Source organism: Xiphophorus couchianus, chromosome 1 (assembly GCF_001444195.1).
Source record: "Xiphophorus couchianus chromosome 1, X_couchianus-1.0, whole genome shotgun sequence".
Classification (NCBI taxonomy): Eukaryota; Metazoa; Chordata; class Actinopteri; order Cyprinodontiformes; family Poeciliidae; genus Xiphophorus; species Xiphophorus couchianus.
In genome coordinates, this window is record NC_040228.1 from 22,493,201 (window position 1) to 22,513,546 (window position 20,346).

Consider the following 20,346-nt stretch of genomic DNA (forward strand, 5'->3'; position numbering starts at 1 on the left):
GTCACTTTATCTGCAAGAACTGAATAATTATCGTTGACTTGTTTGTTTAAAACCATTTTTCTCAGTATTGATTTTTCAAAGGGTTTTAACAACATTTTCATGTCTGGATGAGCTGCTACATGAACTTGGAAGATAACGATATTCCTACACAACAAGTGACAAGTGCTGAACTGAACCTCCTCCAAAGATCCAGACTGCTCAGCTACTGATAATATTTGATAGATTTAGACCACAAAAAATAAAATTAAAATGTATTCAAAGTCTCTTGATTTGAATAACGGCTTTAAATTTTGACTGCATTGTGTTGCGTACTTTCATATCAGTTTTAGGAAATAAACTTGATTTTGTTGTTATTCAGCTGTATTGCTTCATATTTTTAGTTGTTTTCATGACATAAAAAGGGACTTCACACTATTGTTTTGGATTTAATGGGGGTTTTAGTGAGGAGCTGTCAAGTGTTTCCAACCATCTTGTTCTTTGTCTTCTATTTAATGTTTGTAAGGCTGACTGGAGACTGGAAGACTACACTATTTATTGATATCAAAAGAAAAGTATTATTAATATGCATCGTTTTTACTATCAAACATATTGAAATACTTAATTATAGGGAATGGAACACATATTTACGTTTTTCCAACAATAGAAATAAATGCTTGTATTAAAAATACTTTTGAAATGCTTCTGAAAATATTCCAATTGTTGACGTTTCGTCCTCGCCTTGCCTTCCCTTCCCACTGTTTCCTTGCATCTGATGTTTTTTTCTCTGAAAGCTTTGCCCTCAGCAGGGCTGTGCCAGCCTTCTTCTAAAAATCACTCCATCTGACTCTCCCGTTGGTATTTGCTTTGCATAATCGCTTCTTGTACAGGAGAACAACCATGAGGACCGCCACTGGGACCATTGTGATTTTATCGTTTGCTTTTTTAGCAACAGGTAAAAAAAACCCGAATAGATAAATTGATATTTTCTGTCTGTTAGTGTTTTCATATTAAATATCTTTAATTTTTCATGGACTAAATAAACAGCTCAGGTGGCGCAGGAGTGCTCCGCTCCGCTGGAATATCCGCACACCCGACTGGAAAACAAATTCACATCTAGACAGAAGTTCAGCAGCGGGGAGAAGGTTTACTACGGCTGCGCCGAGGACTTCACTCCATCCAAAGGGAGCAGATCTGCGGAGTGTCTGAATGGAAAGTGGACCCAACTGACTCTAAAATGCGAAAGTAAGAGTGACAAATAATCAGACTTTGCTTTTTTTTTTAACGAATTAACAGGATTAAATGCTTATTAAAATAAATAAAATGCGACTTTGGACCAATTTTATAAGCTCTTTCACGCCCTCTGCTGAGCATAGGGGGAAACGTTCTTTTGGTTTTGTCTTTTTATCAGCCAATTAAAATTTTGTCTTATTCAGTGGATTAGAATATTATAGAAAAGTTCATTCATTTCAGTAACTTAATTCACGAAGTGGAATACACTATGTGCGGTAACTACACACAGGCTGATGTGTTCAAGCATTTATTTCCATTAATTAGAATGATTCTCTGCCTACAGCCAATGAAAACACATTTAACTTTAGAATATTACGTCAATAAAAAAGAAAAAAAAAGAGATATGGGCTTATTGAAAAGTGTAATACTTGCTTAAACATTATGTTCTAAAGGTAACCTTAATCTGAATATTTAGCCTAATCAGAACCCATATGTCAGCTTGAGTATGGCCGTAAGGACCAACTTCCATATTATGCTTAGACGATTGAAACAAAAATACTTACTTTCCCATGTAGTTTACACGATGTACTTAGCAAGGTACAATATTTTACTTTCTTTAAGAATGAAAACAAAAATTATTTTTTAATAAAATTGGAAGTGTGACATGTCTTGTATTTAGCCTTCTTTTCTCTGATACCCATAAAAAAATATTTCACTTTCAACAAGTGAAGTTGGGATATAAAATCCCAATAAAATAGATTAAATTTTATCATTGTAATATTGAACAAAACTTTCAAGGATTATAAATACTTTAGCACAGTATGGTATTGTCATTTTCAAATATTTGACTGTAGACCAAATGGGAAACTCCAACATTATAAAAACAAATCTCTGTGAAAGACAACATAATATACGGCAATGCTCATTTAGACATGAACCCCTTGCCTTTTGGTAAGTTCATTGGTGTTATGAATTAGATTTATTTTTGTCCTTAACTCAATCTTGGGATTTCCATCCTCATCTTTTCATTGTTCCTCATATCAACTTCTGACAGAGATAGCATGTGGCAACGCCGGAGATCTCCCCAATGGACACTTCCGCTATGAAGGCCAAACGTATGTTGGGGAGAAAGTTTATGCCAAATGCAACGAGGGGTAAGCTTTGTCTGAAACAATTTTTGTAAGACATGTAAACATTATGGTGTATATTAAACTGTATCTCCATGCTTACAGATACATGCTGAAAGGAATGAGCTACATGATATGCAAGAGGTCTGGATGGACTGGTGAATTTCCATCATGTGAAGGTAGGCGGCTGGGTGTTTAAACTGCAAGATTATAAAGTGACGCTCTGCAATTGCAACAGGATGAAAAGCAACTCTGTATGGGTGGGAATTCTGACACTTAATATGACGAGAAGTGACATCAGCTCATCTAATCCCCTAGTTGTTTGGTGCATATTTTCCACCTTTGTAAGAGCTCATTAGTTATGAGATCATTTTTGATTTAATCATACATACAGTATGTCTTGTGCCGAATAAGGTGTGTTACTGAAGAGGTCATAATACCACTATTTTCTCCACACCCATTTCCGATCTAAAATGACCAGTTATCATTAAAAACTAAAAACACAAACCTATAAATCAAAATGCCTTAAAAAGTATTCACATTAATCCATTTTGCCATGTTACAACCACTCACTTCAAACTATTTTAATAAGGTCTCATGTGATATACCAGCACAATGTGACACATAATTGTGAAGTAGAAGAAAATGGATACATGGTTTAGTTTTAAAAATAAATAAAAAATCTGAAAAGTATGAAGTGCATTTGGATTTATCCCCACTTACTGTATTCTGATGCCCATAAATAAAATCCAGTGGCACCAATTGCTTGATTGCAGCTGCACATTAACCCAAACCCACCATTGCCATGGTGACGCATGGTGACAGCAAATTATCAGCAATTTTTTTTTTTTTTGTCAGGGATAGGGAAGTGACTCAGAGTTGATCTGAAGATATTTGGAGCTAAATAAAGGGAAATCTGAAGAAAACCTTTTAAAAACTGAGGCTCTTGTTGACTATTACAAATGTTACAAAGATAAATGAACAAGAATATCATCTTTCCATGGCGGGAAGAGACACACCTGACGTTGAACTGCTTGGATATACCCCACACGGTTCATTAATCAGTCATAGGATGGGCCTCGTTATGTAATATATATTTAACATGTTAAAAACACAATTTGCTTTAATAAAAACTTCCATGCTTCCTTCTTTGCTGAAATTAATTACCAATTCAATTGTCTCACCAGAGAAAAAAATCACATGCTCTAGTCCAGTGGTGAACAACTCAGAGAAGAGTGGCAGGGAGGTTTCAGTTCACCATGTTGGAGACACCATGAACATCACCTGTAGCACTGGTTTCCAGTTGGATGGAGCACAGCAGCTCACCTGTGGGTCCGATGGCCAGTGGCAGCCGAAACTCCCTCAGTGTTTACTGTCCCCTGATAAAAGGCCTGGTAAGCACATATGATATTTCTTAGCTAGTCGTATATTTTATTTTATTTTTGTAATTTGCCATCATCCATCCCTTTTTATCTGAAAGATCTACTCCTACAGTTTATCTTTGGGAAAAAGAAAGTAAATTGTTTAATTCTTGTGTTTTTATAGGGACATAGTATAAATGAAATGGTTTCACCACAATCCAAATTTGTTTAAATCTAATCTCAAGTGTACAAAAACATTATCTCCCACTGTCATTATTTCTTTTTATTGTACACAGGTACGCTGTACAGTGTATCAAATTGAATTTATCATTGTAAGATCAATGTGTCAGCTCACCCTTTACATCTATATTAGCTTCAACTTTTCTGGAAAGTCTTTCCATAAGGTTGAGGAATGTGTTTATGGGAACTTTTGACCATTTTTCTAGAAGTATGTTAGGTCAATAGGGCCTTATTCCCAGTTTCAATTTAATTCATCTTCATTGAGGTCAGGACTTTGTGCTGGCCAATCAAGCCCTTCCACACCAGACTTGCCCCTCTATGACCTTAAAGAGCTATCCTTCCTCTGACTGTTCCCACAAAGTTGAGCGATGATGTTGTCCAAAATGTCTTGGAATGCTGAAGTTTTATGCGTTCCTTTTCCTGGTATTAAGGTGCCAAACCCAATTCCTGGCAGGCAGCTCCACACCATAATCCCTTCCGTTCCAACCTTACTGTTGACACAGACCAGTCAGGAAAGTCCTGTTCTGGCAAGTGATGAATCTATACTTATCCGCTGGATTGTCAGATAAACATAACTTGTCGCTCTTAGAACAGTGGCGACATATTTTACACTATTTCCTCCAACATTTTGTATTTTGTTATGTAAGACTTGGTGCAGCTGAACGCCCTCAGCATGAAACTTTCTATGCACTGTGTTGGATTTAATCTGGAGGTCTGACTCTGCAGAAAATTGGGGAGCGCTGCTCACTGTACATCTCAGCATCTGCTGCTCCAGTTCTGAGATTTTACAAGGCCCATCACTTTGTGGGTGAATTGCTGCCACTTTGAATTGCTTCTACTTTGTCATATTACCACTAACAGTGGTCTGTGAAATATGCAGCGGAAGGGAAATTTGATGGATGGGCTTTCTGTACTGGTGGTTTTTTATCAAAGTGCAATGCTGGAATTCACTAAGCTCCTGACCCAATCTTTCAGAAATGTATGTAGAAGCATTGTATACACTGGTTGCTATGGAAGTGAATTGCACAGCTGTATTACACGATCTGAATGTATGAAAACAATATTTCGACAATAGAGTGACCAACTGGTGGACTATCACTGCCCTTGATACAAAAACCTGACATGGATTTTTGTGAATGCAGGAAATTGTGGATTAAATGCAGCTGATATTGACATGGCTTTATTTAACATTATCATCATCATTAACTACTAACTGTTTTAACAGTCTGACTTGGATTTAACTCTAAAATACTTCGGTATACAGAGTTGTATATGGTTTACTCAATGATTCCTGAAGGAGCCAAACCTGGTCGTCAGGACCCGCTGCCCTTCATGTCTTCCAAGCCCACATCATGAATCCATAATGTGGACACCAGATGCCAGATAGTTGGTATCTGGCATTTGTGCGGTTTTTGCCTGACATCTCTCCTTGGTCTCATGTGCCATGGAAAATAGTTACAGAATAAGTTAATTTGTTTTAAAAAGTACATTTTATTTTGAGAAGCCTTCCAAAGAAGTCCTTATTGTTCTTTCTGAAGCTGCTGTCCCTTGTAATTTAACATTTAATATTCTTTCCAAGGTCTTCCAAAACATCTGCTTTTATAGATGATCACTGATGATCACTTTTCCATCCATTGTATTTTCATACACTTGATTTGTAAACGGTCACACTGGTAAAGACTAGATCAGGTTTTGTTTTGTGCAATACGTTAGATGATTTTTTCCCCCTATGACATGAACTTTTCCCCTATTTTTGAAATACACAGCAGGTGGATGTAATGCACCACTCATTTTCAGCAGCGCCAATGCCAACCTTGCTGACAAGTACATCACTATGACCTCGTTTTCTTCTGGCGACAAAGTCTACTACCGCTGTGACGTGGGATATACTCCAGCGGGTGGCAGCAGGATTCGCAAATGTGACAATGGAAAATGGACGCCTCTGAAGCTAAAATGTGAACGTAGGAAAGTTTACATTTAACGTCCAAGCCATTTTTCCCAAGTCTTATGTATGCTTCCAGAATACTTAAAGTACTAAATAATCACGTAAAGCTGTAAAAGAGAGAGTGACACCTCAAACTTTTGACATGTTCCTAAAGACTTGAACAATTCTGGTTTTGGAAATTCATGAAAGTATTTATAACTGTTTGGGAGAAAAAAGTAACTGAATATTTACAAAGTGTTTCAGTTCGTAAATTTGTGCTTATGATTTATAAATCCGAAGCTTCTACATTTTTTAGAATCATTATGTTGTTGGTTTACTACTTGATTGACAGAAATAAGCTCTTAAATTTTGAACCTTGTCTTTACTTTAAAATCATTTTGGAAAAAACAAAAACAATCAGCAAAATTGTCATGAGCTAAAGAGGTTATCGAACCTGTAAAATCAGACAAACGCACATTTCTATTTGTTGTATTGGGTTAAATGTGAAAAGGTTCATTCATTCACCCTCCGTAACGTTACTGTATTGTTTTGTGTCTAAAGGAAAGCTGTGTGGCCACGCTGGAGACATGTCAAACGGACAGTTCGTCTACACTGGTGTAGAGTTTGGAGATACAGCTACAGCTGTGTGTGATGAGGGGTGAGACAAACAGTCCCTGCAATATGATATTTCTTTATCTCCCGTTGTTCTTTACATTTTAGGAATTGACTTTTTGATCGATCTCTCACCAGGTTTATACTCGTAGGTCGGGCCACCAGGCACTGCATGAGCAACGGCTGGGACGGTCGTCCTCCTGTCTGTGAAGGTGAGGTCTGCTAACTCGCCTGTCCATTTGGGACCTGTGTATTTGCTAATACATGGAGTCATCTCTGAACTCTTGCACACCCTGCAGCTGTTGAGTGTCAAGAGCCAACAGAGACGAATGCTCAGAGGAGAAATTTCCAGGAGCCGCCATACACATTCAGGAATGTGATTCAATATGGGTGCCAAGTGGGGAGCCTTGTGGGATCGAGGGAGATATGGTGCACCAACAATGGGACATGGAGCTCACCTCCTCCACAATGCAAAGGTCGTTAGTCATGATCTGTCACAGAGTTTTAGGCAACTTTCTGCACCTTATGCCCCATTCCTTATAAATAAAATTACAAAATCTCTTTTGTCTTTTGACAGTTATAAGATGTCGGTCACCAAATATCCCCAATGCCTTCTGGATTAACTCTCACAAGAAAATGTATCGCCCTATGGAGGCCATCAGTTCATTTAAATGCAAGTCTGGCTATACTTTTTCTGGACCAGCACACATCACCTGTGGCAGTGAGGGCCAATGGTTGCAGAGGCTTCCAAAATGTCTTCCCAGTAAGTACTCTTTGTGGTATAAAAAACTAATGAGCATAAAATATAGTACAGCATAACTAAAGTACATATTTTGTTAATACAATCTGAAAAAGTGAAACTGATATTGATTCATTACACACAGACTAATATATTTCAAACATTTATTTATGTAAACTTTGAAGTATATAGCTAGTAAACCAAATTTTTAGACCAAGATTACCAATGTAAAGAAAACTTTTGAGTCCCACTGAACAAATTACTGCATCAACAGAGAAGCATGAACGTGGTCAGTCTGTTGTTCTGCTTTAAGTCCAGGTGGCTTTAATAAAGGCCTTCTACCTGTTTGCATCATTGGCTTTGGCATCTCATCTTCCTCTTAATATTCATATACAAGCAAATCTGAGAATCTATATATTGGATGTTAATTAGAAGTACACCTCATGTAACAAAACAAAGATGACATCTTGATATATAGCTCTGTGTGTAATCAATCTATCCGTTTGACTCTTGACTTTACAAATACAGTATTTTTTTTTCATATATTCTAGCTTATTGAGATGCAACGTTACTACAAGTGTTGGAACGTTTTTCAGTAATGCCTTCACTTTTGTTTTATATTGCAGAAATGAAGAGGGGCTAATCTGCTGACAAACCTTTGATCTTATAATATTTAATCCAATTTTCATACACTCATTTATCAATGCCTTTAGCATAATTACTGCCTTTAGTAATGCACTGTTTATTATTTTTGCTCCTGTGTACAACCATTACAAAGACATTAAATATGTTGAAAAGGAAGCTGAAGTACAGTATGTTTATTTTTTTTAAGTGTCTTGGGCAGTAACAAGTGTAAACCTGTTTGATTTCCCTCTGTACAAAGTTGTTTTTTTCTCATCTTTTTTCTCCAAACTGCTGACACTGTATCATCTCTACTAGACTAAACGGTGAGTGAGCATCTTATGAACAAACAAGCTACAAGAAAAAAAAAAGGAACACAAATTGCATTCATTTAAAAAGACAATACAAAAACCAGACAATTCTTTACATGAGCAATAACATTTCAAGTGCAAATATCATTATCAAACTCCAATACATCATAGCAAACTATTGCTTTAAAGGCAACACCTCATTAAAAACCAACAACAACAATAACAGGATGCAGGAAAGAAGCTCTTTCTGGTAGGAAGAGAGGGTGCATGTGGGTCACATGAGCGCACCAAAATAAGAGAATATTCTGTCCGATGTATAAGTGAAATGTGTATAGAAAAAATTATAAACTGATATAAGAGGTCTGACCCAACAATACCCTCAGATTTGACAGTGAGGGCATATTCCCTTTGTTTAATCCAGTATGGTCCATGGGATATAGTGTCCTAACAAACTAATTTTTATTTACAAAAATGGGAAAAAATACATACATACAGGAGGGCAAGTTTTCTTTCTCTTTATGAATGTCCAGGTCAGTGGATTTTTAGGGTCACGTGTTGACTAACCATTCATTCGTTGTTCCTAGGTTGTTTAAAGTGATACTGACTGAAGGACGTCGCCTCCTAAATCATGGGCTAAAGTTTTCCCACTGGGAGGAGTTAATGAAGTGCCTGGTCATAAAAAAAGTGACATTTGCCCCAAACTCAGCACACCAATTAATCTGTGTAAAAAGGTGATTTTTTTTTAGAGGTGACAATGATGTTTTTGTACACAGGGTTCCCACACAATCTGGAAAAACATCTGGAATTGAACGAAAATATTTGTCAGGTCTAAAGATGTGTATTCTCAGACTTTATCCCCCATCAATTTGATAGTGGATTTCAACTCAGTATCTTTATTCATCCATACTTTTTTTTCAGGCAACAGCAATTTTGTGTTTATACTTTAAAATTGAACCAACAAAGAATTCGAACATTTGGAACAATGAGTCTGGAAAAGTACAGCATTTTGAGATAAAAATGTGAAGGAATCCTGTGTCCAATATCAAACAAACCTTTTCTTTTCGTAAAATCTCATGTAAAAGGCAAATGAGAAGATTTCCTCAAACAGTAATTCTGGCTGAGGCTTATACAAGCCAGAATTGTTAGATTTTCTCTACACTTAAATTATTTTACCCTGTTTAGTCACTCTTAAAATTTGTTTCACTGTACAAACCAAATTCTTACTTTTTTACTTTTTTTTTCATTTACGCCTAAATAATTTCTGCCTACGATGAATTGATGATAATAGTATTAATAGATGATTAATAATCTCAACAAGACCACAGCCCAAAACATATTTTGCAAATTTCCATATGGGTCGCAACTAAGCGGAACCATATTTTTTTTTCTTTTTTCATTGCACTTTAATTAAAAAAACAGAAGGGACGGTGGGTTCCAAATCTAGTGCAGGAAACTACTCAAGCTGCCCGATCTGAGCGGTCTTTGGAAGAGCTGTCTTCATTGAGACAGGACACAGAGCGAGTTGGGGGTATTGAGTGTCTTTGGATTTGAGACTAGTGGGAGCTTAGGGGCGGAGAAGAAACTGGATCTGGGAAGAAGTGTACTGGACCTAAAAATTAGGATTAAAGATTTCAACCCTCGTCTAGATTAATCTCACTATTTACAAGAACAAAAACAAAATAATTCGTAAATCCACAGACGAGTAATGAGAGATTATCAACATAATGCTTGTAAAAAAAACAGAATTATTGTGGATTCTGAGCTTCCCTTTTTTAAACCCTACAGAATATTAGTATGAAGAGTACATGAGAAAGACAATGAGACTGAAGAATTAAAGTGACCTTTTTAAAAAGAAGCAGCAAACATAATGTCCCACAGAGACATTACTCTCACTCTCTGAAACATGTTTCCACCAGACATCACATCATCCCATCTCTCACAATCATTTATCTCCCGAATGACCGCTGGGTTCCGTGGAATGACAAACCACACTTTTGTGTTTGCTTTGTAGTTGGTTTGGAACAAAAAAATAAAAAACGACCAGAAGAAATAACCCGGAGGTTGGGAAACACGGGTACAGTCTAAACAGATGGAGCAAAACACGGTAGAACTGTTTTAACAGTTGGAAAAGGCTCTAAGAGCTCAAAAATACAGCCGGGCTTCAATGGAGCTGGAAAACTCAGGATTTAAGCGACCGCTCCTCCTCGAGGACAGCGCTCAGACACCAACGATGGCACCAGAGTTACACAACACTTTTACACAACACAAACAGTCACACTTAATGGTAGGAACTGGAGCAAACACAATAACAAGCTCTAATCAGGCTCAAACCACACACACAAAACAACACTCCTACTGTCTGAAATAAGCTTTTTTTTTTTTTTTTTCCTTATACGTGGTTCCATTGCACAACACAACAGAAACCACTCACATACTCAACATTCCCACTAAATGCTAGAGCGCAGGAATACAGACCTGGAGACAGACAGAATAAACCTAAAGAGCAAACGGGGTTACGACATGTCGGGCATTTCTCAGGTCTGCTGAGTGAAGTGTCTCATAGGGTTTGTGTTAAGAAGTCCTGGAAAAGTTGTGGCCTAAAAGGTGGCAGGGAATGTCGGGAGAGGAGCAGGGAGAAGGCGTGGGCCGGTGGGGTGGGTGTTGCAATCCGGTACCTCTCTGCAGCTGCAGGCTTTTACTTGTATGGCCGCAGGAACGCTGACACTTTGCTGCTTATGAGACGGATGAAGGAGCGTGGAAGCATCTCGTTGGACTCCCGAGTGGTGTACTTAAAGTAGTGGTTTGGGTTGGCCAGCACATCAAAAAGAGTCTTAATCAGTTTTTTATCCTGCAGGAAAAAAAAAACAACAATCAGGTATCAAACATAATTTCTGCATTAATCAATTAAAAACTCCCTCATGATTGACCAGTTTAGAAAAGTGTTGATACTCTGAGTATTTTTCAAATGTTCTCAGATTACAAGCACAAGACTTTGTTTTGTGAAGTGACAGGAACATAAAAATTATTTTTACAAAAACACAGCTGAAAAGTGTAGAATGCGTGCACTTCCAACCCCCCTTTACTCTGAATACCCTGAATAAAATTCACTGCAAATAACCAATTTAGTAAATGTGATCCTCTTAAGTGCAGTTTATGCGTGGTGGAAACCTAACATGTTACCTCACTCTGTCCACACCATCTACATGGTGAAGCATGGTGGTGGCAACATGATGCTGTGGTAATCTTATGCCTTTCTTTAGCAGGAGCAGCAAAGCTCCTCAAGAGTTTAAATAAAGATGAGCAAAGCTAAATACAGGACAAGGCTTGAAGAAGACCTGCAGAGATACAGCCAATAATTTACATCAAAGCATAATCATGTGTTTGAACGGCCCAGTCAAAGGCCACGAATAAATCCAGTTGAGAATTTGCAGTAAAGACTCGCGTACAGTTTTCATCCAAACTGGCTGAGCTATTTTGCAGAGAAGAATGGCTTCAAATTTCACTCTCTATGTGTGCTGGTAGAGACGCACCTCAAAAGGCTTGCAGCTATAGTTAATGATGAGAGGTAGTTTCTACAAAACACTGATTTTCAGATTTGTATTTTTTCAAAATTGAAAATCATTTATCATTTTCTTTCCACTCTACTATGAGTATGTCTATGACATAAAACGTCAATAAAATACAGTAATGTTTGCGGTAGCAATGTAAACAAAAGTGAAAAAACAAAAATCAAGGGAGTGTGACTCCTCTCAAAAGACACTTTAGACAAATTACACAACTAGTATGACATTGCTAACAAATATTTTCCATATTATTCAACTTCGCTTACGTTCAAAGACAGCAGTTTTGTTTGGGATTAAAACCCTGCTAATAAAAACTCACAGCTCAACTGAATCATCCTAAATCTGACTGCATCATGTACAAACAAATGACTAACACCTAAAAAATGGCACAGACCTTAAGGATTTCTTGATGGTTTTCCGAGGCGTAGAGTCTTCCATCTCGCACAATATCTTCTACAAGCTGCTCGTAATCCTCTGAAATCAATAAAAGCAACACAAAAAATCATCAATGCAACCCATAATGCATTTAGCTGTTTAAATAATATAATCCATAGGCAGTTCCCCTCAAGGCAGAGGCTCCTTTTAACTCATGTTACCATTGTCTGCTGGGATGTTCAGATCATTTATTGTGATGAAAACTACACTGAATCATAAAAAGTATGTCATAACCATGAATGGATTAACACAGTATTCGGTTTCACTGCTGCATATTTCCACAGGTTAGCGTCTCCATTTTAGAAATCAATAGATTAAAAGATGTACATATAGGATGTTAACCAATCACAACACTGCGAATATGAAAAATGTATTTGTGCCACTTCAGGATTAACCGAAGGATTTTTGGATTTGTCTTTATGCCTTGGATCCTGTGAGCTGTGCAGTGGGACTGATCATCTGCAGAAGCCAATGCTGGAATCTGAATCTGTTTCAGTCGAGATGCGAGAGTTATAGTAATTTAAAACGTTTAATAAGTAAAGTAGTTGAGTTGATGCTATTTTAATACTTCACTGCCCATAAAAGCAAGACAAAAACTCAAAAGCTGGGGAATGTTGTAAAAAAATAAGTGAATTGTTCTGTGCAAACTTGTAAATAGTATTTTTCCATTTTCTAACATTATAAAAACACAAGCTCTGGTTGAGATAGAGGAGGACTGAGTTAACTGAGTTTAAATTATTCATACATCTGGCAGATTAGATTTAAAATTACTGAAACCAACTGAGAAGTTTGTTTCTGACAGGAAATGAGACAGGTATCTCTGAAAAATTATAAAATGTAAAATATGTTTTTATTGATATTTTAAAAAGTTGGCAATAGCTATTTAAATCCTTCTCAATCAGTGGAAAAATCATTATTGGCATTACTGCAATGAAGCCGTTATAAGCTTTAGCTGACTTTGCGCATATTTCTGCTGGTATGTTGACAATTTATCTTTGGCGATGAGATCATAATCTTTGAAGTCAGAAAACCTCCTTGCCATCACCCTAATCTTTAACTTTCTCCACAGATTCACTGTTAGATTCAGTCTGGACTCTCACTGTGCTTCTCTAAAATGTTATTGTTACTTCCAGTCAGAAAAAAGACATGTTAACCAAATAACAGATTACTTTAAGCCCTAATTTTCCAAGGACTAAGGATGATTTTGGGTTTAACTGTATGTGATGTTTTGCAGAAGTAACTGTCTACTAAGGTGAACTAGGATAGGATGCTACGTACCATCATAGGTAACATAAGGAATCTGGAAACCTCTGGCGCTGTTGAGCTCATTAGACTTGAAGTTTATCCACAGACGTCTGGAGCGAGCAGTGAAGGCGATGGGCCGCTCGTATGTCTGACAGGTCTCATAAGTGGTGATGGATGTCGCTGACCCTTGCACAAGCACAGATAATCCTTCCTCATATTATTTATGCCCTCTATTAACTCTAATGAGTACAGAGAGAGAGAAAACTCACAGTTCTTCCTCATGACCAGAACATCGCCGCACTCATCCTCTGAGGGCAGGAAGATCTCCGGCACCACGATCAGGATCTTGCGCTTGCTTGGTGGGTTGATATTCCAAATACACTCCACGTTAGCAGGGTAGTTACCAGGATAGTTAGGTGACTCAATATAACCCATTAGCTCGCCCATCTCACCACCACATTGCCTGTCTAGACAGACAAAAGCAGGCCAGGTTAGACTGTAGCTCTTGAAAATAATATTAATAATAATAAAAAACATATGAGGATTTTAGGTCTTAATGTTCCAATTCACTTTTGCACTGCGAGACGCTTGTGGCCCCATCAAAGTCAGTGGTGGTGTTTCCCGGACAGGTGATGCAGTAATTCTGCCTGAACTCTGTCTGATAGGTCCCCACTGGGCAGCGAATACAGCGGTGGACGGTGGTGTTGTAGTAATGACCTGGAGAACACTGAACTGCAGGGTGGAGTTAAAAAAAAACATTAATTCTGATCAAATTAGTTTGATTAACTTCATTTATGCACAGAAATTGTTCTTATTTTGTTGCATTACCGTTTGAACATTGAGGTGCAACGTAAATAATGTAAATATTAGTGTTGTCAATTGATTAAAAAATGCATCAGATTAATCAAGATTAATCACTATGCATAACTTTCTAAGCTTGAAGTGTAAATATGGAAGTTGTTTAAGAAAGTGTTATGTTGTCTCAAACAAAACATGTCTGAAGATTCTCAGTTTTCCAGGTGTTTATTAATGACTGTTAATATAGCATTTGACACTGTAATGACAATGACATTTTCATAACTGTTGCTACTTGTTTCACTTTACTTGAGGCAAGAGATAATATTAATCACACTGTAATGACACTTAATGACATTTTCATAACTGTTGCTACTTGTTTCACTTTACTTGAGGCAAGAGATAATATTAATCACACTGTAATGACACTTAATGACATTTTCATAACTGTTGCTACTTGTTTCACTTTACTTGAGGTAAGAGTTAATATTAATGACACTGTAATGACACGTAATGACTGTTATTAAATGACAGTTGTTAGTGTAATAAAGCTTAATGAAATCTTTATTGTTGGTCCTACTTGTTCCACTTTATTTCAGGTAGGGGGAAATATTAATTACTGTCTTGTTAAAGCTGTTGACAGTGTAAAAACACTTATTGACATTATGACTACTATCATGACTTATTTATGACATATGATGATTCTTGGTTAATGTCAAGTTGTCATAACAAAGACATTTTTGTCTAGATTAATGTTTTAATTAATGTCACAAAGGCATTTTGAATAATGTCAACTTTGTATTAAAAGTGTCATGATTTAAAGAAAGACACTTTATGACAACCATAATAAATATTCATGAAGACTTACTCATGTTCATGACAGGTGTTATGTCATGTTCATGACAGTGTCATGTCAGTCTTATTCACACCTCATCAAATAAAGTGTTACAAGAGGAAGCATCTGTAGTGATGTCATCCACACATCATCTTTCAGATTTAGGCCATAAATCTTACACTTAAACAGATTACAGCATCTACTCCAACATTTGTTTTATCTTCAGACAGCTACATGAATGCATGCTATATTTTTAACAATTTCAACTGTTGGAATTGTGTGTATTCTTTTACTTCAGTAGTTCACCATTATGAACTACTTTGTTTCATAAAATCTCGAGAAAAATGTCATATTATCAGTTTGCTGCCGTACACTGTGCACTTAATGTAACACTTTCACAAGTATGCATACTTCTGCAAACTATTGTAGCACTAGTTTACAAAGCCCATCTCAGGGAATGGCAGGCTAGGAGGGATGTACAGTAGTAATGTTTCACTGAAGAGCTGATTCAGTGAAATCTAATATTTGAGATATTTTTCAAAACAAATCTGACCTTTGACTTCACAGTCATGAAAGGAGCTGGCACCTTCCCGCTTCGTGCTCAGGCCTCCACCGCAGGGGAAACAAAGTGTCCTTCCCAGATCTGGCTGGTAGGTGCCCTGAGGACACAGCTGGCAGGGTTTGAAGCCATCGCTGGAGAAGTAACCAGTAGGACACTGGCCTGCATTTGATTTAAGGATCACCAAACATGGTTATTAGAACATTGCTATGAGCTGCACGAGATGAGATGGACGCTCAGTTTAATTCACCTGCACAAGAGGAGATGTTTCGTGCTCCAACAGCCCCATGTCCATCGCTGCCAGGGCAGAGGTCACAGGCCAGCTGGCCCTCTTTCTCCTGGAAAGTCCCGGGTGGACACTGGACACAGCGCTCCTGTCCCCCATGGTAGTAGGATCCTGCCAAGCACATAACTGGGAAAAAAAAACATCAAAAAGTAGCACAGGTGAGAGATGAGTCAGCATTAAAAAGAATTAACTGAGCTTACTAGTCCAGCCTTACCACATCTGCCATTGACCCGCTCCCAGCCTGGGGCACAGTGGTCCTGAATGGGTGCAACCTGAGGAAGCTTTTGGGCCACTTCATACTCCAAACCAGCAACCCGGATCAGAAATCGCTCTTGGTTGATGGACTTCTTCAGAGCCTTGATGTACGTTTTCACCTGCTTCTCCATGCGCTGCCGCAAACAGCTGAGGTTGCAGCTTCCTGATCAGTAAAAAACTTCGATTTAAAAACGTTTTGTGACTCAGAGTAATGATGAAACGTGTTGTCTGGACAACAGGATCAACATAGAGCGGTAGTGAGATGACTTACCTGTCGTGTCTCCAGGTTTGACTTCAGCTTCCAGCTCCAAAGTGATGCGTGTTACTCCTTTGTTAGAGGGATTGCGAGCATGTCGCCCTTTAGCTTTCTTGGAGGAGTCACATGTAAGGTTAACAAATGTTACCTGGCAGTTGCTGCAAGGCTGCCCCCCTCCTGCAGAGACAACGTTATTGAAAACCACGAGGAAGCACTGCACACCATTTAAGTTTAAGTTCAATCAGACATTTCTGACACTTTTTACAACTTTATCACAAAAGCACTAGAGGCAGTGCATCTTTTATCTGGAATATAATACATTTCATTTTTTTCTAAACAATCTAGGTCTTCCATCTTTTATAAATGATATTCACTGTGAAAGAGAGATGATATTGGCTGCTGCAGTTTCTGTTCTGCCTTTGTTGGGTGACCTGCTTTGCAGATTCCTCTCAGTAACACTGAATCACTGGTCAACATATATTTTTTTTCTCAAGAGTGCATCTTGCTGTAAGTTTTGCATTATTACCTCAACTTAACTGAGGCAACCCCATACTGGAGCAGCACTCTAAGGACTAGTCCATACAGACACAGATATCTTGAAAAACTAAAACCATTTTATGCACTTTGGCCTTTCATCTAGCTAAAATTTCTCACTAAGGAGGGGATTTGAGAAACCTCTGTTGTTGTGTTTGTATGTGTACAGGGGAAAATGGAGATTTAGGGTCCAGCGCATAACAATCTGCGGCAATTAATCCACATACTTGCTTCGACATGATTCCAAATCGACATTTAAAAGTCGTTCAACCTGTACATCTGGTGCGTGTGGATGAACACTTTTCTTAAACCAATTTTTGTGTGTACATTTTATTTTTTTAAATGAAATGGTTGAGACATTCATTTTCAAAAAGAACCGATTAGATGTGTACAAAGCATTAGGTTCTGCAGAAACTCCTTTTGGAACAAAAGACTACTATAATGGTGAACATAATCAAAAGACAAACTAACACTTTGTAATACTGATGCACGATATGTTATTTTACCACACTTTAATTTTAAACCATATATGATTTAAAATGCTGCAGATATGAACTTTATTTTAGTATCCAATTGGGACTCTTGTGTCACTCGGCTTGGTAAAATTTTGATCTTGAGCCATCAGTGAAGAACAACAGACATTAATGGAGACTGACCTGGTCCCAGTGTCCGTCCTCTGTCCTCGGTTCTGCCTGTCAGCTTTGGATGCAGGTGACATTTGGCATTTTTAATCTTGAAAGAAGCCTTCTGTTTCACTGGAGACGCCAAAGTCTCTACAGACAAACACAGCCTGGTGGGTGGAAGGACACTGAAGCATCATGCTGCTACCAGCAATCAGACGAAAACCTGTGATGCTATAGTTCATGATATTTGATTTTAAATAAAAACCAACAGATAACAAACCTACGCAGCCTTGAATGATGCTGGAATTGATCCTCGCAGGGGGCTTGCCCGTGAGAATCGGGATGCCGCAGCTGACTGAGTAGCTGTTATTTGTCCCTGAAAGAGAGTGTGCCAGAGCAAGAACTGTTGATCAAATGTCTCCAGTTTGCTGTTTTGTGTTTGTACCCTGACTCGGTGTGATATATATACCTGCCAGATAGTAGGCTTTGGAAGCACAGGTTAGAGAACAGCTCTCCTTTTTGCCCGTCCTGCTGCAGGTCAGGGTGGCCCTCGGTGCCACAAGTCCAGGAGGACATTTCACCAGCTCTACAAGAGAGAAAGCTAACAGGTAAATGTCCAAAACTTGCACAACAGCTGCTGGAGCTGCAGTTACAATTATCTGACACCCACAACATACCAGATTATCAGCAAAATGCACAATTGTTGAGGCATTTGCAATAAATAAATTACACAAAAATTGTTTAATTAGCCAAAAGAACTCATAATACAAGGATTGCATTCAAATTCAAGACTAGATCATACATTTAGTGAATATTTGCAAATTCAGTGCCCAGAAGTGAGTACTTCATAAGAACAGGCACTCGTAAATCACTCCACACTCAGAGATGGAGATAGAGCAAATCACAGGCTTGATTAGTTACATCAGATGTCCTTGAGATAAAACACTTCAAACACCTGAACTACAGAAGGTAACATTTCATTGGATGTTAGAAAGATGCAAAGTCAAGAGAATTGTGCAAAAGGAAAAATCCCCAGAAAAGGGATTATTGTCTTTCACAAACACAAACAAGGAACAGATACAAAAAAATGGCAAAGGCCCTGGATTTTTCTACAGATTCAGCTGGAAGCATAGTTCACAAATTTCACTGTCATATGAGCAGTGGGTGCACCACCTGGTGGCAGAAAGAGGAAGCCATCAGTGCCACCAGATTCCAGAAGAAGCAGGTGGTCAAAAACCTTTCAATGAACTGCAGAAAGACTTGGCAGTAGCATGCACTGAAGGTTCAGCTTGCAATAGCCAAAAGGCTGCCGGTATGTGCAGCAATAAGTCAAACTCAATGGAAGAAAGTGAATGCTGAAAACAACACCCTGCCTACAGTGAAGCATGGTGGTGGTTCAGTGATGCTCTGAGGCTGCTTCATGTGACACTGGAAACCTGAAGTATGTGGAAGAAAAAGCAAATGTGTGGTTGCATGGGACATCCTAGAAGATAGAGTGGCCATCATAGCTTCCTGACTTAAACGCTTTCAAAAATGTAAGATGTAGATGGTATTTGAAAAAGAACAGAGGAATATAATTCAATTTCACATATTGAATCCTGAGTTATGGAATAATATATTTTAGGAAGACTGCCAGAAGGTCATATCTGCCGATGAATCTCATTTAAAGCAGGCGTCAACAGCAAAAGGTTTCTTTGCTAAGTCCTAAAAATGCTTGATATGAAGGAGTTGAGCAACTTAGAAATAACAGAAGATGTTAAAAGTGTCTCTCTGCATTCAGTTTGGAGAAACCACTCATAATATCAGTTGTGCCAAACTTTTTAAACTAGTAGCTTGGGTATTTTGTTGGGGTTGAACAATTTTAGGTAAAACAGTAAACACACACACACTCCTAAAGAAGCCACTAGGGGGCACTGTTGTCACATACCAATGCAATCCTTCTTGTTCCAGTGAAGCTTGTATCCAGACGGACAGGTACACTCATAGCTCCCCAGAGTGTTGATGCAGCCATATTTACAGCCTCCACGATTGATACTGCACTCATCAATATCTGCGAAAAGACGCAGTGACAGAAACATTTTATGAACAAGCATGACAGGATAGGCACAACTGATTTTGTGTGAAAGAAAAAAGAATGATAGAAAGAAAAAAATAATGATAAAGGAAGTATTAGGAAATAATATCACGAGAGCACTAGATCTTGTAGAAGGTAAGGCTTTCTCCAGTTGTAAAGAGTTCTTCTATGATTGCTTCAGTTCTCCTTGTTGGTTTTGGATGCATGGCAGATTAATGTGTTTGCGTGTAAACAGAAGTGAATTCTTGTTTTGATGTCACCCACATTCAATTTCATGGTCAGAAGTTTTCGGGCTCTTTGGGGAGGAAGACGTGTGGTAAGCAGTAAATTATAATCACCTTTTCAAACACATGCTGAGCTAAAACCACAAAAAGCACCCGGGATCCAGATGGAGTCTGGCTGCATTCGGGGCCAGACAGAGAATTGGCTCGCGGGGTTAAGCCGAGCTCTTTAAGCAGGCCGCGGACAAGTGGCGCACACATAAGGAGGAAACAGACGTAGATAATAGCCGTGATTGATGATCTGGCTTGCTGATATGAAAAGCTCTTTCTTGTCTCATTTAATTATTTACCGTGAAAAGATAAAAACAGCCTGCGTTGCTGCTTCACTCTCTGAAGAAGATGATGACTTCATCAACAGGCAGAGCTGGCTGCTTGAAAACGTTGTGAGGGATGTGCTGTTCATCCTTCGCATCAAAGCACTCAATTTAAAGGACAAAGTCCTTTAATGGATATCTGATGGA

At 38.2% G+C, this 20,346-nt stretch overlaps 2 protein-coding genes across 3 annotated transcripts in view; one reads left to right on the forward strand and one right to left on the reverse strand.

Moving 5' to 3' along the window:
- The first annotated feature begins 771 nt into the window (after positions 1–771).
- Positions 772–8,013, forward strand: LOC114145491 (membrane cofactor protein-like). The gene is made up of 11 exons (XM_028019098.1): positions 772–931; positions 1,024–1,221; positions 2,264–2,363; positions 2,442–2,515; positions 3,524–3,730; positions 5,704–5,898; positions 6,423–6,519; positions 6,612–6,685; positions 6,773–6,949; positions 7,051–7,236; positions 7,839–8,013. Exons 1-11 carry the CDS (start codon positions 877–879, stop codon positions 7,853–7,855), a joined length of 1,380 nt encoding a protein of 459 aa, XP_027874899.1. The 5' UTR covers positions 772–876; the 3' UTR covers positions 7,856–8,013.
- A 2-nt stretch (positions 8,014–8,015) lies between these two features.
- Positions 8,016–20,346, reverse strand: part of scube3 (signal peptide, CUB domain, EGF-like 3) — a 112,436-nt gene continuing 100,105 nt past the window's right edge. For both annotated transcript variants that reach the window (XM_028019064.1, XM_028019056.1), the window contains 13 exons: positions 19,458–19,580; positions 18,000–18,116; positions 17,811–17,906; positions 17,564–17,680; positions 16,389–16,550; positions 16,077–16,280; positions 15,827–15,988; positions 15,571–15,738; positions 13,958–14,119; positions 13,657–13,854; positions 13,421–13,573; positions 12,102–12,181; positions 8,016–10,992 (listed from right to left, as the gene is read on the reverse strand). In XM_028019064.1, coding sequence (XP_027874865.1) covers positions 10,840–10,992; positions 12,102–12,181; positions 13,421–13,573; positions 13,657–13,854; positions 13,958–14,119; positions 15,571–15,738; positions 15,827–15,988; positions 16,077–16,280; positions 16,389–16,550; positions 17,564–17,680; positions 17,811–17,906; positions 18,000–18,116; positions 19,458–19,580 — 1,895 coding nt within the window. In that variant the 3' untranslated portion in view covers positions 8,016–10,839. The remainder of the gene's footprint in view (positions 10,993–12,101; positions 12,182–13,420; positions 13,574–13,656; positions 13,855–13,957; positions 14,120–15,570; positions 15,739–15,826; positions 15,989–16,076; positions 16,281–16,388; positions 16,551–17,563; positions 17,681–17,810; positions 17,907–17,999; positions 18,117–19,457; positions 19,581–20,346) is intronic.